At 46.4% G+C, this 17,239-nt stretch overlaps 1 protein-coding gene across 5 annotated transcripts in view; it reads right to left on the minus strand.

Annotated features, from left to right (window-relative positions):
* Window positions 1-17,239, minus strand: part of auts2a (activator of transcription and developmental regulator AUTS2 a) — a gene marked incomplete at its 5' end in the record, with an annotated part of 386,388 nt that overhangs the window by 12,824 nt on the left and 356,325 nt on the right. For 3 of the 5 annotated variants that reach the window (XM_080434943.1, XM_080434941.1, XM_080434944.1), the window contains 3 exons: window positions 486-724; window positions 1,754-2,055; window positions 4,627-5,245. In XM_080434943.1, the coding sequence (XP_080291069.1) occupies window positions 486-724; window positions 1,754-2,055; window positions 4,627-5,245 (1,160 nt within the window). Of the gene's footprint in view, window positions 1-485; window positions 725-1,753; window positions 2,056-4,626; window positions 5,246-15,873; window positions 16,158-17,239 lie in introns of those variants that run through there. The other 2 variants (XM_080434945.1, XM_080434942.1) reach the window with 2 other exon arrangements.

A 17,239-nucleotide genomic window follows, 5' to 3' on the forward strand; every position in this document is an offset into this window, starting at 1 on the left:
GATGTCATTAAATCCAGAATGAATTAAGTGTATTATGTTCTGAAAGCTGGCTCGGAATGAAACGACTTGCTTGGGGCAAGTTATTGCCAGTTTAGAAAATAACTGTGTCGGGTGTGGGGGGGGGGAATACAAGAGTGGGCCAGAAACAAAAAAGCTAAACAAAAACACTAGAAAGGCTTTCTGAGAGAAGAATGGCATCATTGTAGTACAGACGGACACACATGGTCATCATTGGGAGGGAGTCTGCCGTGGAAACCGACGATTCCCTAAAGCAAAAAAGTGGGCCGTGCTTACACACACACACACATACTGTACCATGTACATTACTTGCTGTTACGACCACAAAGGAAGAAAAAAGGCCGCTTTGAATCGCATCCCACCCACTCTCATGCGCATAGAAAACCCGGTGCTTAGAACAAAAATCTGGTTATCATCATCGTCCATCCATCCTCCACCTTCCACAGTTGTGTTCTACTTATCCTCACATTTCTGGCAGGGGTACGCACCATGGGCGGTGCTGGCGTGGGCATGATGGCGTGGGAGAAGGGCGTGAAGGTGTGCTGGTGGGTGTGCTGGTGCGTGTGTTGGTGCTGATGCTGGTGTTGGTGCTGGTGCTGGTGGAACTCGGTGCGCAGGTAGGGAGGCGGGCCCAGCGATGCTCCGCGATCTGCACTCTGGGAGGCCAGGAAACGAGAGTTGAGCTCCTGACGCAGAAGATCTTGTTCTGGTTAGACAGAGTAGGGCAGGAGAGGGTCAGGCAGGTTTAGGCGTGGCTTGGAAATAACCGGGATGAAAAATATTATGTGGTTACAAATAATTCTTTTTAGATAAAAAAAATGGATGAAAATAATTCTTAACTGTAGGTAAAACTCGAGATGCTTAGGTGTGTTTGACAGTTGAAAAGAAAAACCTACTTGTATTCTGTTAGTCATTAAGCACTAAAGCCCTTTCTTAAGCAAACATCTGCGATTTTTATAAAACCGATGACCTTTGCTTGGCCCATGGATGTCTCAGAGAAATAAAGAAATTCAAGTTATTGCTGGCTTCTCTTCTAAATGCAAGAAATTGCCCTGAAAGATTAAGGTGTTATCTCTAGAGCAACCATATCATTTCTATTCCGCAGTGATCCAATATGCTATTTTCTGTGTTCATTTCAAGCTTTATTGGTTTGGGAGCGGTTAAAGTGATTAACATTTTCTCTTAAATAAAAATGTCATAGTATGACTAAAAACAAAATCCAGCTTAGACAGTTCTGTTATTGACCAGAATTATTTCTTGAAGATGAAGACATTTCTGGATGAAAATATAAGTACTAGGAATGGACCAACAATCTGTCCTAGACTGACCCTGGTCTGTGACATTTCTGGATAACTGTTACGCAATGCTTTGCGCGGGGTGTGTAATAGCTTTCATTGCATGGCTTTGTGTATATGGCTGGCTGAGGCCAGCCAAAGCCTTTAAGGGGCCCTAAGCAGAATTAGTTTTGCCCCCGAATGAGAGTGAATTAATTTTGATTCAACTTTTGGCATTAATTTCAGGTGATGATAGGTGGTGGCAGAAGTTAGGCTAGATGTTTGGCTAACCATTCTTTTCTTCTAACTGTTGACTGTTCTGAAACATGTCCTCATATAACATATTTCTCACATGTCATGAAGACTTCCTACTTTCACCTTTGTTGTCTATGCTTCATTACCCTGCTGCACCACAGGGGGGCAGTGAAAGATGGTTGCCTCCCATATTTTGGGTTTTTTACCTGAGTAGGGACCCCCAGCAGCGGGGTGTCCGGGGCCGGGCAGGGCGTTAGACGTCAGTGGTGGCGGTGGGGGCAGAGCCGCTGGAGGCGCAAACATATTGGGGTGATGATGATGATGTGGGTGCGGCGAGGACTGCAGGGCAGCGGGGAATCCGTGGGGAGTGTTCTGGTTAGCTGCCTGCGGCAGAGGGAAGGCGGAGGCTGCTGTGGCGGCTGCCGGAGGAGGCTGGTGGTGGGGGAGGTGTGGGGAGGGGACGGGAGGCCCGTGGGGCTTGCTGCCTGGGGTGCTGCTCCGACTGCTACTGTGAATGTGGAAGAAAGAGAAAGAAAAGAGAGAAATGAGACAGGTTAAGCCAGGCGTGATCAGTTGAGATTAACACTTGCTCCTCCACGTTGCCTTGTTCTCCATCTGTTCTGCTCCAGCATCCAATCCCCAATACAGTGTTTTCACACCTCAACTGTCCTCCATTCACACACACGCGCGCACATACACACACACTTCACTCTCTAGAGCTTGGAGAATCCAGGGCATACAAGATGCACATGGAAAAAACAACAACAAAAAAAACACCACATTCGTAACACCCTCAGATGCAAATAACCACCGCTGGCAAACATAACAGAAAGAGCATCTGTCTTTGAACACAACTCTCGCTTAAACACTTCCTCCCGAGCCAGGTATCACACATGTGCATGGGAAATGGAAATGGGAGAGGGTGTATGTGTGTGCAAGCAAACAGTCTTTTGTAGTGTGTGTGTGTGTGTGTGTGTGTGTGTGTGTGTGTGTGTGTGTTTCCCCTGAGGATAGTCAGAGAGAGCTCTGCGTCTCCCGCAATCCTTATGCTAAGCCCAAAAGCTCATTTGCAGTGCTCCTTCTCCGTCGTGGGCCCAACCCGTGATTATTCACAGTGGGTGCCCAGCCCTGCTGGCGTGCTGGCACACACAGGGGCCTGGCACTGAGAAAAGCGAGGAGCGCCAGCTCCCAAGAGCCTTGGAGGCAGAGCTGCTGTTGGGAGTCTGTAAGCCCAGCGCGAGCAATCCTGAAACCCGGAATTAATGGGGAGATAGAGCTCAGCCAAGCCTCAGTGCTTGACTACAGATAGGACACAACAGATTAAACATAGCCCTAAATCTCTCCCATTGCGGAGACTTTTTTCATAAAGGGTTGTGTGTACATACCGTATGATGAGCATTTTTGTACTCCAATTGGGACTTTGGGAAATTTAAAGGCGCCCATAGCATGTATAGTTTCTTCATGAAAATTAAGGAAAAGAACAAAACAAAGCTTTTTTGTTACTCCACTCTACAATGGCAACTTCTGGTTGTCCTGTATACATCATTTAGAAGAAATGGAGGCAGACATCTTGGTTAGAAGTAATGTTTGCCTCTGCTAAGCATCTACAGTAGGGATGGGACGACATGAAAATTTCATATCACGATTATTGTGACCAAAATAATAACGATTTACGATATTATTGCGACGATCAAAATATGCTCTGAAATGACACTCTTAAAATGACACTTTTGTTAACCACTTCTTGAACCCCAGCATCCATGTGGAACATTCGCCAAAAAATAGCACAAGCTCACAAGCTCACAAGGCGTCGCGTTGCGATGTGTTGTGTAGATCGGAACATCTGCCAAAAATAGCAGATCTACAAGCTACATAGTGTTGTTTGCTTTAGTTAGATGGGAGTGGAGAGGGAAGAAACTGAGGGCAGACTGGGGGAATGACTTGCAACACAGACCTCCAGCCAGAATCAAAGCATAGACGACGTTGCGATTATGGTCAACACACTTTCTAGTCAGCTACTGGTGCAGCCCACCTACTCTTATTATAAACATTTTTAACATTAATGTGGATTAAACGAGAAATGGAATCCAGGGACATCCAGTCCGTACTCTATAAGTACAAATTCTCCATCAGGAACAAAAAAAAAGTGAGACGATGCAAGTTTTGATTAAACAATGATATTGACGTTGTCTTTGACTGTTGGAGCTGGAGGCCAAACTCAACCCAGTTGACAATGTGGGTGGTTAATGAATCACACGCACTTAACGCTCAGTGTGAGTAGCCCTCCTCCTTCTAACAATCAGTGCTGCTGTTTGGCTGGGGGACTTTCAGCTTTCCCAGCAAGCAATTTACATACTGATAAGGCATCATGCATGCTTTGAGCTCAAAGAGATGCTGTAGTATTTTCAAGTGCATGGAGGTTTTGTCTGGCCCTGTACTGCACTACAAAACCACAGCAGCAAAAAAACAACAACAAAATAATATGATTTTCTTTTTTGCCTTAACACATTAACTGCCAAGACCGTAGTCCTACGGGCCGTTAAATCCAACTGTTAAGCGCCGAGACCGTAGCCCTACGGGCTGCGGTCTTTTCGCGCATGCGCGGTCCGGGTGCACTTTCGGAATTTTTTTGATCCACTTCCGTTTCCGGTTTGATGACAGGAAATAGAATTATTTGGGATCCGGTTTTCACGATCACGCCCGCTCCCATTCTACAGACGAAACTGAAACTCAATTCTCTTCCTGTAGTTTTTTCTCCTCGCATTTCACTGTTTAACGTAATCCGCTCTAACTCAAACATGGATGCCCCGTTTGACACGTGGTTTTCACTGGGAGATACAGGGAGATCTCGCGGATGTAAACAGACTGTGTAGCGCTCAATCTTAAGGATTTTAACAAGATCTATGGCGACATGAAAAAAACAAAAAAACAACAAAAACACCTTGGCACTGGTGAGTACATTATGAGATTAGCCCTTGGCAGTGGATGTGTTAAAGCGCCCCCACATACAGCAAAAAAAGATGAATATTTTCAGATACAAAACTGATCTACATTTCCTTTCGTGAGCATGGGTTCTTACCTGTGCCCGTTGAGATTGACGCCGTTATAGGCAGACGGGGGCCGGGGGTGGCAGCGCGAGGGGGGCCGATGAGGCCCTGCCTGGCTGGGATGTTGTTGGTGAGGGTTGTTGTGGGCCGGTGGTAAGGCAGGGGACGGCGGGTGTGCAGGGTGCAAGTTGGGCGTCGGCGGAGGCCGGGGGTGGGACAGCGGTTCGGGTTGGTGCTGCTGGGGCCGGGGAGGAGGGGGGGCCGATGAGGGCTCTTGACCCTGGGCGAGAGGCAGGGCTGCAGGTGTCTGAGGCCTAGGGGGAGCCTCTGAACGCAGGGGCAAGTGGGCCGAGGACTGAGCCTGGGTCTGGGCGTGGCCGTTGGTCTGGCTCCGACGAGGGGGAGAGGGCAGAGTTAAGGGGGCCGATGTCTGAGGCGGGGGCAGCGGTAAGGACTGGACGGCTGGATGGACCTGGGGGGGCAGGGGCAGGGGCTGCTGCTGCTGCTTGGGGGTGCTGGCCGCAGGGGGCTGGGCGTCTCTGCAGCTCTCCTGGCTCCTTTCTTGACTGCGCTCTAGGCCTGAAACCTTGAGGAGGCTCGGGCCGTGAGGCTCCTGGGTGCCATTGGTGGAGAGCACATCAATGCCGAAATCTGGGGGAAAGAAAATGAAGAGAATCAGTCGTTGTGAAAATCTGTCAACAATAAGCGTTCTTAAGACTCATTTTGGTAGTTCATTTGGAAAAACGGTGAAACGCAGACTTGCTGATTTCCACTAACGAGTCAAGTGATTGTGAGATACATGCCAAATGAAATTAATGCTACTGACAATTGAAACATCCGCGTCAAGGCTCTCAGGAAACGTCAACATGTGTTCACATCAATACTGCAGACGTCAGGCGCAGATGTTCAGCTCTCTGTCTGTGTGTGTGAGAGTGTATGTGTGAGTGTGTGTAATGAGCTTGTTCCTCCATGAAAATGAAGACTGCAGATGAGCATTGTCTCTAACTCCAATAAGGATGCTGGTGGTGTGTGTTTGAGAGAGAGAGAGAGAGAGAGAGAGAGAGAGAGAGAGAGAGAGAGAGAGAGAGAGAGAGAGATGGGCCTTTTGTAGACGCATCTAATAACCATGTTTGCTGTTTTGCTTGGTGCATGTGTTTGTTTTTGCACCATTGCTCTGTGCTGAGCGACAGCCTGACTACCTCATATACATACCGAGACATCCTGTTCATGGTAGCATCTGTGCCCATACAAACAAACATTCTATATTGTTACAGCTCATATCATGAGCACCTTACATATAGTCGCTGTCAGGTGGAAACCTTGTATGTCCAAAACCATTACTTTTCAGGAAATGGCAAATTTTCATTTTCATGGAGGAACAGACGGCTCGGCCCCTAGAAGGCACGCTGTAAAAATACCAACAATACATCAGTACCTCAGTGTGCACCTTTCCAGCAGTTCCAAGTGTCAAGTCAGAAACACGTTTATATACCCAGTAGGGTTTATAATTATTGTTGCAATTGCTTAGAAAACACAAAATGCAAAACATCTTGAAAGTGAAATTTCAATTTGTTGAAAGTATCAGCCATTAGAGTAGGAACAGTATTCCTTCTATCACACCTGCTCACCTAGCCTGCAAGGGAGAGATACTTAGGCTTGCTGTAGATGCCGAGTACTGACACATTGGCAAGATTCACTCTCTAGACTTTTCTCATCATTTCTGCAGGTCAAACACCACACACGCGTACTGTCCAATGACAGAACGTATAAGAATAGCAACGGCACAATTTGTAACGCCTGTAGAATAATAAGCTAATAAGCTCCATCCAGCGTAGTTCTCTACAGTCAGCAGGGACCTCTTACAGAAGAGAGTGCTCCGACATCAGCAGTCAGGTTGGCTGCTCGGTGCTGCTGAGGCAGAGAGGCTCATGGGGGATGACAGTGCATACATAAACTGTAATTAACTCACTCTGGGCCTCCGGGGATGGGACAGGAGTGGGAGCTCCTCCAGCCCCCAAGTGCAGTGGGATAAATCCTTTACTGGCAAAGAGCTCCAGATTGGGCCCCGATTCCCCCGGGCTAAAGCAGTGGCCAGCACTGCAGAGCTTGTATATCCTGGCAGGCTTGAGGTCTTTCACAGGGGGCCCTTGCTCTACCCTGCCCCCCCCCCCCCTTTCTGGGATTGAGCCACTGCTAACTCCCTTGGGGGTAGGAAACAGCTGAGCTAGCAGTAGCTGTATGGAAACCCCATCCATTAACATTGAAATGCTAAAAAGGGTATTAGTGGCCTCTGGCACATGTGACTTTGCACTTAAGGGTCATGGAAGGTAATGCCTAGTGCAAGATCACAATCGATATCTACAATAACAGCTATTGACTCCTGCTCTGGGCGGGAGAGCTGGCTGGGACATCTGCCAGCCTGACAGGAGACAAAAGGCACGCTTTGCCAAATTGAAGTGTGTGTGTGTGTGTGTGTGTGTGTGTGTGTGTGTGTGTGTGTGTGTGTTTTTTTTTTTTAAAGTCTGTTAATTGTCTCAGCGCAACCACAAAGGAGGAAATGTGCACTCACTATGCAAGCGGAGAGGCTTCAATCTTCAAGGCTCAACTAAACCGTACACGGAATCTGTAATCTCCTCCTTGGCAGCTGGTACACATGGCCTGTCTCTCGTTCCCTTCACGCCCGTCCATGAACAATGCACAGAAGGCCGCGCAACACTTAAATCTGTACCGCCACGTCAATCTTCTCCACTTACAGATAGATGCCTTTACCACTCGACAGAGGCTGCTGCTGGCGAACAACCCTGAGATAACAGAGTAGAGAGGGAAGTAGAAATCCCCAAATCTCCCAACAACCTGTACCTCCCTGGGGTCCGTGGGCTTGTTTTGAGAATGTGCTAACGCGCTAAAAAGAAGGTGTCTATTCTAGCCATAATGAAGACTCAAGGGTCGGGCGGAGTGCAAGAGAAAAGGAGAGAACTCCACTCCCTTCTCTCTCTCTCTCTCTCTCTCTCTGTCCCACGGGGGTTCATTTGTCAGTCTCCTTCATCCCTGGAAACAAATAAACGCAACTCCTGCTTGTTTTCTCAACGCATAGAGCCCCTACTTGCCCCCCTGCCATAATTGTCTTTATTATTCTTGGTTTGTATCCTGAACACGGTGCATGATATATATTCGAATGGAGAATGAAGCCTGTTGGTAGTTTACGGGGCAAAGCCAGGGGCTGGATGGGAGGAAGGGTATGCAGAAGGGATCAACGGGGTGTGTGTGTGCGCAGGAGAACCCTTCGTTAAGGCTGGCTGTCAGGGGACCCAGCGAGGGGCTTAAAGGAACAACTCATTATCCCAGGGTGAGACCTCTCTCGCAGCTCACAGCGCATTAACTGCACACATCCCCACACTCCCTTCCAGACCAATTTGACTTGCATCTTGTCGTGTGATTTAATACAGATATACACGGAAACGTACTGTAGGGATTCAGTGCATTCAGTGCAGATGCAATGCTACAGTATAAATGATATGATATACAACATATTAAAAAAAACATACATTTATTTTACACATTATCAATAAACATTTGCCATAGCAAAGTAAATCTGGTATGCCCAATACCAATTCATTCATTCTCGAACAGCCTTTGTTTTAACTCATCTTCCACTTACTGCATAGATAGACCATATAGGTCAGTAATTACCATGCAGGCTATTACCATACCACTCTGTATTAGATATTATTAGCATTTTCATTTGTGGACATTAGGGCAAATCCCTTATTTAAATCTCAGTCTGTGTACTATTCTATATTAAGGGGAGAGAAATATAAGACACGGCACATTAGTTTATATGGGGTTGAACGTAAGCAGATTAATGTAGCACATTATATTTTAATATGATCACTTTATATAGCCTGGCCAATATAAATAATTAACAAGCAAGCATTAACAGCAACTTTAAAAAAAGGGTTTCTGGCAGGCCAGCTCAAAAAAGAAAAGAAAAAAGCATTAGCTCCCACTCAACTGAGCTAAGCCAAAGGTACCCTGCCAATGCCCCCCCCCCCCCGCCCCACCTCCATAATTCCTAGGGAAGAGACGAGGTTCCGACAGTTGGCCCAGGAGACACTCTGTGACAAATTGATGGCCACAGAGGCCTCTGGGACATCCCAAACCTTCAACCTCACCGTCACCCCTTCTCCTCATTCCTACTCAAAATAGCACCCTAACACATTCTTGACACTCACACTCACTTATGGGATTGAATCCAGACAAGGGTCACATAGCTCCAATCACACAAAACCAACAAGCGAACGCATAGCAAGACCAGCCTGACACCGAACCATGGCTTGTATGTACGCGTGTTTAAGATAGATCAGGTAGAGGCGCAGTGCAAATAAGGCTAATGCCTAATTTATAGTCTGTCATACTGCGGTATAGGTGAGAGATCAGCATGGCCAAAGATAGGCGGACGCCGGGCGGTGCATGAGAGGTGAGAGTTGCTATGATCCACTCTGATCCACTCGGATAGGGATTAACATTTTTGAACTCTTTAGCCCGATCAGTAGGTCTGGCAAAGAGCATCTGGCATCGCGAGCCACATCTCCTCCCATTCACAACATAATGTCGCCAGACTCACCAGTCTGCTTCTTTTTGCTTGACAGTGAGGCGTTTTACCGCGGGGAACACACTATCCCTCCTAGGTCTGCACCCCGCTGAACAGGTGCCCTAACCAACCTTTAGTCACTAGTGCAGCGACAGGCAGTGGTACTTTTTTACTTAAGTAAAAGCATCAATACTGCAATGTAGAAACACTCTGTTACGTAGTAAAAAAAGTCCGGAATTCAAACTTTATTTGAGTAAACGCACAAAAGTATTGGTATGAAAATGTACTTGAACCAAAAGTAGAAAGTACTCATTATGCAGAATGTCCCATTTCACAATGGGACATTCTGCATTGTGAGCTTGTAGATCAGTTGTTTTCAAATGGCTGATATAGGGCTGAAGTGGTTAATGTATGTTTTGTGATAATAATCCAAATCTACAAAGCAACAAGTAACTAAAGTTTTCAAATAATTGTAGTGGACTAAAAAGTACAATATTTGCCTCTGAGATGCAGTGGAGCAGAAGTAAAAGTACTGACAATTGAAAATACTCCAGTCAAGTAAATAAATCCTCAAAATTGTACTTAAGTACAGTACTTGAGTAAATGTACTTAAGTAACTTTACACCACTGGCGACAGGTCACTCTCCATGCCCGGCTTCCCACCCACAAACACGGCCAATGCTGTTCACTGGCGGGCCCGGGCCAAGCCAGATGCCTGGTCTCTGTGGTGGTGGGCAGGAACTTCACCCCCATGCAACCACCCCAGCTATTCAATATCTTAACCCATTCAGTCCGAAAACGCGTACTGTGTCATTTTAGATTTGAGCTATAACCATTATTTTATGCTTTTGGGCTATTCAAAAATAGCAGATATACAAGAATTGTAGATCTGCTATTTTTGAAAAATCTCGACCATTTTGTGCAAATCTTTGAATATATATATTTTTTAAAGCGAACATTTGTAACTCAAATCTTTGCTTCTGGGGGTCCCTGGAACAACATATTTGACAAATGTTCGCATCACAGATTTGCACACATTTTCACGTTTTTTTTCTCAAAAATGGCAGATCTACAAGCTCATAGCGCGGCTACGAGCTTGCAGATCTACTTATATTTTTGAATAGCCAAATAAATCTCAAATGACAGAGATGATGCGTTCCCGGATTGAACGGGTTAACATTATATATCCAGGAGCCAAGGAGGGAGAATGTCTACAATCCCCATGAAACTTAAATGACAGCTATAAAGGGTGGGCCGACACGGGGTTAACGTAATGGAAGTGCTGAGGTTTGCATGACAGCTGTGCAACTGTTGAGAGCCTCCAGGAAACAGGTGCTTTAAGTCAGGAACGGTTGGGGGGGGGCTGGGCCTGGAGGTGGTGGGGGGTCAATCATAAGCGAGCCACAGTGGATTCTGTTCTGTTCGTCATGGATCCATAGTTACACCATAGGTTCTCAAAGTGGGGTCCGGGGACACCCAGGGGTCCTTGGGGGGGTTAACATAGCACCATCCATTATACGTTGGATATGCAAAAAAATAGCAGATCTACAAGGTCACAGCGTGTCACTTCATGCCGTGCAAGCTTGTAGATCTGCTATTTTTATTTTTTTTGGAAAATGTTGAATCATTTTGATTTTTGTTTTTTACACAAATCTTCTCTTCTGGGGGTCCCTGACAAAACCTTTTCAGATGGGGGGTCCGCGGGACAAATACATATCAGTCTGAGGGTCCATGGCATGAAAAAACGTTTGAGAACCACTGCCATACACGACAGACGACGCAGATAACAGGTGGTTGATGCCAGCGAGCGTTTGTTCTATGCTGTGCCATGCTGTAACACACGTTAAGTGTTAAGTGTATCTGGATAGAGGATGATGGGAAGTGCAAATCCGAGAGCACTGTCAAAGATGCTTCATTTAGGAAGACGGCCCAGCCGTCGCTTCGCCACTAGAGGCAAAGTGGTACAATGGTCTCCTGAGAGTGTGTCGCTGTGACAGAGAAAGGTAGATAACAAAGTGTTGATTCTCTCCTGATTTGTCTCTCAAATTTTAGCCACTTCAGAATGCTCTGAAGATTGTGTGGCTTGTGATGATTGGGTCCAATATTTAGTTCAGTGAACATTGGGCTAAAGAATCGTTCAGAGCCCACGTCACGCAGAAACGGGAAGTTAAGGCCAGTTGGGGGCAGTCTTTTTTTTTTCTTTTTCTTGGAAACTGTGTACACACACACACACACACACACACACACACTCACGCACACACCTCCATTCCAATGTTCAATTTAGAAGGCCCAGAAAATACTTTCCCTTAGTCACATGTCTGTGGTAGAAGAGAGTGTAGTACACTGATTTATTAATGCATCTATCTATGGTCTATGATAGGACAAAATAACCTGCATTTAGGGAGAAGAGCTGACAGGCCTATAAATCCCCGTATCCGTCTGTCACAGCTGACAGGGTCCTTCAAAGTAGCTCTCATTCTCGGCGTCTCTCAGGCTCCCCACGTTTCCCTTGCTCTGTCAGTTATTCTCCACCCACTCCCCCAGTTGTGCGGCAGTAAGCAAGATTCTGCCCAAGCCGCTCACACATCACGTCACTCTCCCAGAGCTCTCTTGGCAACAGTTTCTCCACGATTCAGCCAACAGCACACTGAGCCTTCTGAGACCACAGCACAGGGCTGGGTCATAAGAAAAACATCGTTCAAACGACAAATAATAATTAATAAACGATGTAGGGCTGCAGCAGATTAAGTGGTTAATCAGGCTAATCGATTCAATCGAGTCGATTTGTTGATATTTAACCATTTAAAATGTACTTATTTGATTAATTGAAAAAGGAATTGATAGACAAATTGCAACGGAAATAATCAATAGTTGCAGCCTTAACATGAGCCACTGAGTTTGCTCTCTAGCTTTCCAGCTCCACTTCCAATCACGCTCATAAACAATGGCTGTGTTGTTTTGGGAGGCTACAGTTCTCTCCCTTCATGTCACTCTTCCTCTCTGCACACTTATCCTCTGCCGAAAACAAAGGAATAAATAAATACAGGGAGGCAGTATGTTTGCTCAAGTCAAATCAATTAAAGTGCACATTGAGTGGAACAAAGCCTGCACAATGAATCTTGCATTTGTATGTCTGTGTAAACATTAATTATAATCAGAGTCTCCCTCTGTGATGGGGTTTGGGCAAGGTTGAGCTGCTGCATTTTCAAATTCTCACATAATGAGAAAGGCCTTCAAAAAACAGGCTGAATTATTCACTGAAAGGTTTCTATATATAATTCAGACATAACATATTTGTGTGCACATTTTAAACATAAAATTAGTTTCAGTCATATTCATGTGTGTGTTGAGCAAAAGGGTTTTCCACGGCCCCCTGATGAACATAAATTAATAAATGTTCAAATAATATGTACGGCAAAAATGAACCTCCCTAAAGATAGTCTTTGCCAAACCTCACTTAAATGCAATAGGTGATTTGGCGCACTCTTCTCTAAATGTAATGATAACAATAAACAAGGCATCATTAACTCTAACGAAAGAGAACTGGCTCATAAGCCACTCATTATCCTCAGCAAAGAAAGACAATCTGCCCAGAAAATGTATCATTACATTTTCTCTAATGGTCACATCTAGCCTGGTCTTAAGGCACTTTTATATCACAGCTATCCTACAGTATATTAAAATTGGCTTAAGGAGGACGGGAGGACCTCTGACGTCACGCTCATGCCACCATGACTAAGCCATAATCATACATGGAGTTCCCATGCCTCTAACGCCCATGGCATCAGGCGCAAACAAATCAGTCAGCTCCATATGGGCACAAAAGGGGGCATGCCCATATATGGGCATAAAAGGGACAAGACAGACAGATACAGAGATCCGGTTGTCCACAGCCACAGATCCGACCGCTATGCCACCATATATGGTCATGTGCATATGGGACCGACCGACTTCAAACTCGATGACATCAGCAATCTCCATATATGAGCATAAAAGGGACAAGGACTGACAGATACAGAGATTTCCATATATGGGCATAAAAGGGACACAGGTAGACAGAGGTACAACAGGTACTTTGACAAAGCCCCCGACACTATGATTCAGACATCTCTAGTAGCTTAAAATGCACTTAAACCTAAGTTGTATGTTACAAAGCAAGAGCATTGTTTAGCTGCATTTTATATATTTACAAATCATGTACACATTGTCTCGACCAGGATTACATTACATATTCGTTTGGATGTGGGAGAAAGAAATGTAGGCACTAAAAGTTTGATGAATAGCAAACATTTTGTAAATCTCCACATAATTTGTTCCGTTCACAGTTCATAAAATCTGACCACAGGTCACTAAATCAGCCAAATATATATATTTTTTAAGACTTCAGCTTCTATCCTTGGTCTGGAAACGGTTAGACCAAGCTGGGGGAAAAATAAACAAACATGAAAAACGTACTCTTCTGTCTTCATATTTAGTTTGACAACAAAATTAGCCGTTGTAATTGAGCAGCAAGTGTTGACGATGGGCTGACCTCGGGAGTAGTGTAGACAGCATATGTTCCCCACAGACCTCCTTGGTGAGGGAGCGGGCTTTGTTTATTTGTTCTTAATGAAGCCTGCAGCCGCGTTAATGGCAGACATCTTTAACAGATCTCTCCCACACAGAGGAAGAACAACAAACACCAGGCTGCTTTTCCCTCTCCCTCTCCCTCTCTCTCTCTCTCTCTCTGACGCACGCACGCACACGCACACAACACAGAAGGCCCACAGTCCCTGTTCTGAGACCCACTGAGCTAATATACATCACAGAGTTCTTTTTTTCTTCTCTTTGTCCCCTCCTCCTCTGTGTTGCCTCTCTTCCTCTGGGTCAGAACCGAATACTCCAGAGAGTCTGAGCATCTCTCTCCGGCTCCTCTCCTTTCAGGATGAGCTATTTCTCCAGAAGGACAGGGAAAACCCTGGAGTTCATATTAGTGGATGACATCTGAGCTCAACTCCCCTGTGTCCAGGCTGAATGGTGTGTGTGTGTGTGTGTGTGTGTGTGTGTGTGTGTGTGTGTGTGTGTGTGTGTGTGTGTGTGTGTGTGTGTGTGTGTGTGTGTGTGTGTGTGTGCGCGTGTATGTGCATCCATTAAAGAGATTGTTTGCACGGACAACCCTAATGCCCAAACACTCTCGACAGTACCAAATGTGGACTCAGTCCATGGCGCCAAAAAAAGTCTGCATGTCTATCAAGGGATTATTTTTTTATGCTGCTTAACAACCCACCACAACCCACCTTTCCCCCGAGGTTTCAACACTGACAATTTGTGGAGGAAGTAGTTTATCCTACGGCTCCTGTCTGCCATCCTAAAAAGCTACAGGCTGATGAGATGTTTACAAATACGATGGCACAGGGCAGAAATCCCGAGATGACCACTTTTAGTTTTGAGTTGCCAGTCCACTGGAAAGCTTAAAGCTTCATGTCGGGGTAACCTTAGCCGGGACCAGCGTTCACGCTGATCTCATAGCTAAAGCCCCCAGAGAATCCCTAGTCTATTACCTCTCTTATCCCTCCCTTCCTCTGGTCTGAAGACTTTAACAGCATTAGCTGCTCCAAGAGCAGTAACACCATGCACCGCGATACGCCCCGTGTCTCCAGAGTGTCGGCACAGCCCGCAGCAATGCGTTCACAGTGCACAGGCATGCGTGTTGGACATGCCCCAGATGGACGCCTGGGGGGCTGGAGGGGGCTGACAGTGATGGACGCTCCCCTGCTGGCCCTCCCAGACTCTCTCTATCATGTCAGTAGCACTCTAAAGGCAGAGACAGGCATGGGGGGGGGGGCGTCGGGTTACAAATCCTGGACGTCCCGCCATGCGGAGGGTCGTGGACTGGGGCTGTTTTATTAGTCGCTAAGCTGCCCGGGAGGTGTTCGGTGGAAGCTAAACAGAAATAAAGAGGCGGGGCTTCTTTTGAGCGGCCAAACTATTCTGGTTACGAGGGTGCGACATGTGTAGCCTTTCGGTGAGAACGCCAGGCAACGCAATGATATCACCTCACAGTAACACACACCCGGCGCTTTAACGAGTGGTGATCAAGGAAAAGGGCAAAGTAGGTAAGGGGGGAGCAGGGGGTGGGCAGAGTGTTAAGCCTCTCTCTTAACATCTATATTTCATGCCTATCTCATTTTGTTTATGAATTTTGTTTGACAAGCATGAAGGCAAACATATTAAATGTAAACATAAACACGGATCCTACAGTGTGCGTGAGCAGCGGTGATGTCATTGTGCACGCGTTTGTTCTCGGGCGTGTCTGTCTGTGGTGTGCCAAGTTCAATTTCTGCTTCTTCGGCCAAGATAGATTTTGCGTTTGATCCCTTGCAAAATGGCAGCAATCTAGTATAATTGGGCCTTGGAAGCCACTCACTGTTCCAAGCTCCTATGACAGACATGTAGCCCCCCTAAAACCACATAGGATAAGGACTCACACATGCACAGTGTGACTGGGTCCAAGAGAGAGAAACAGAACGAGGAAGCCAGGGAGAAAATGAATATGAATAAAGACAGGTCAGACATGTAAAAATAAAGAAAAAAAGAGCAAATAAACATGAAGCATGCAATAGCAAGAGAGGGAATGAGAGAGACAGATGGAAAAAGAGAGAGGGCGAGAGAGAGAGAGAGATTTGCTTCATCCCGGCGTATTTCCTACCTTGCTTCCTATCCATCCTTTTATCATTCATATTGTGTATGTCTGGGGCCAATGTGCTCTGTCTCTTCTCTCTGGATTCATAATGAAGCCGTTTACCAACAAGAGCGTAAAACAGTAACGTTCCTCCACCCACAGCGGCTCTGGTTACTGCCAGCTCCCATATAACGACTCCACAAGCGCCTGTGCCCTCGCTCTCTCACTTCTCCTTACGACTCACTTCTCGCCCCGCCAGCATGTGGGAAATCTGCTGCCGCCTTGCTTGGGACACCTTAACATGGCAACCCCCCCCATCCTCTCTCCGTGTGCAAATGAGGATAACGTGCAGTGGCTGCTGGGAACGGTGATGTAGGTAGTGTCTCATTTCCAGACCCCAGCAAAGCCAGCTATAGCCTCTCAGTAGAGAACAAATCTTTATATATCCCTGAGGGTATGAGGTCAGGCTGGAGGGATCGTAACGGGAGATGCCGCGGGGTCAGGCACTCGATGACGGGCACGCTGGCACAGGTGCCCACAGGGGAGACAGAGAGAGAGCGAGAGAGGGAGGGAGGTCCAATCCGATGATCCAAATTGCTCCTACTGGCTGGCACTGCGGGGCAGCCCTCAGGGGGGCACTCATTACCCGCGGCTGATGGATCCTCCACAGCTTTTGCCTGTCGAGCACACAGGCTCTCTGTGGCTTTTGAAATAACAGCAGTGTGCAACGGAGGAAGCAATCGGTCGCCGCTCGCTGTCACGGTGGTGTAAAACTACACCCAGAGACAAGGCAGCTGTTGGAGTGGGCCAGAACGTTTGACCTCAAACATGTCATGTGTAAGTACCCTGGCTGATATGACATCTCACAAGACCTGATCTCTGTCTCTCCCTACTGCTGGTGAAGAGTGAGAAGTGGTAGGTGGCCCTTTCCTGTGGAAGCTTGTCTCACTTTGTGTGTGTGTGTGTGTGTGTGTGTGTGTGTGTGTGTGTGTGTGTGTGTGTGTGTGTGTGTGTGTGTGTGTGTGTGTGTGTGTGTGTGTGTGTGTGTGTGTGTGTGTGTGTGTGTGTGTGTGTGTGTGTGTGTATAGATCCCCTGGGAAAGAGAGAGGGAGGTACTGTGTGTGAGTCTGAGGGGAGGCTGCAGTCCTCTATCAGTCATTAGTAATTCATTCAGGCTGGTCTCACAGACAGACTACACTGACAAATTCAAACCTCATAACCAGACCACTACTTGGACTACAGACACTAAGCACTGGTACAAACTGAAACAATTAAGGACTGATGATGTCCAGGACTCATACTCAACAATCTAGTCCATGTCCAGTACATGACAAATCAATATTTCTGTATCTGAGAATGTTTCTTTATCTGTGACAAGAGAAGAATGGAGTGT

This window comes from Gymnoscopelus braueri (assembly GCF_963280865.1).
Source record: "Gymnoscopelus braueri genome assembly, chromosome: 8".
NCBI classification, from domain to species: domain Eukaryota; kingdom Metazoa; phylum Chordata; class Actinopteri; order Myctophiformes; family Myctophidae; genus Gymnoscopelus; species Gymnoscopelus braueri.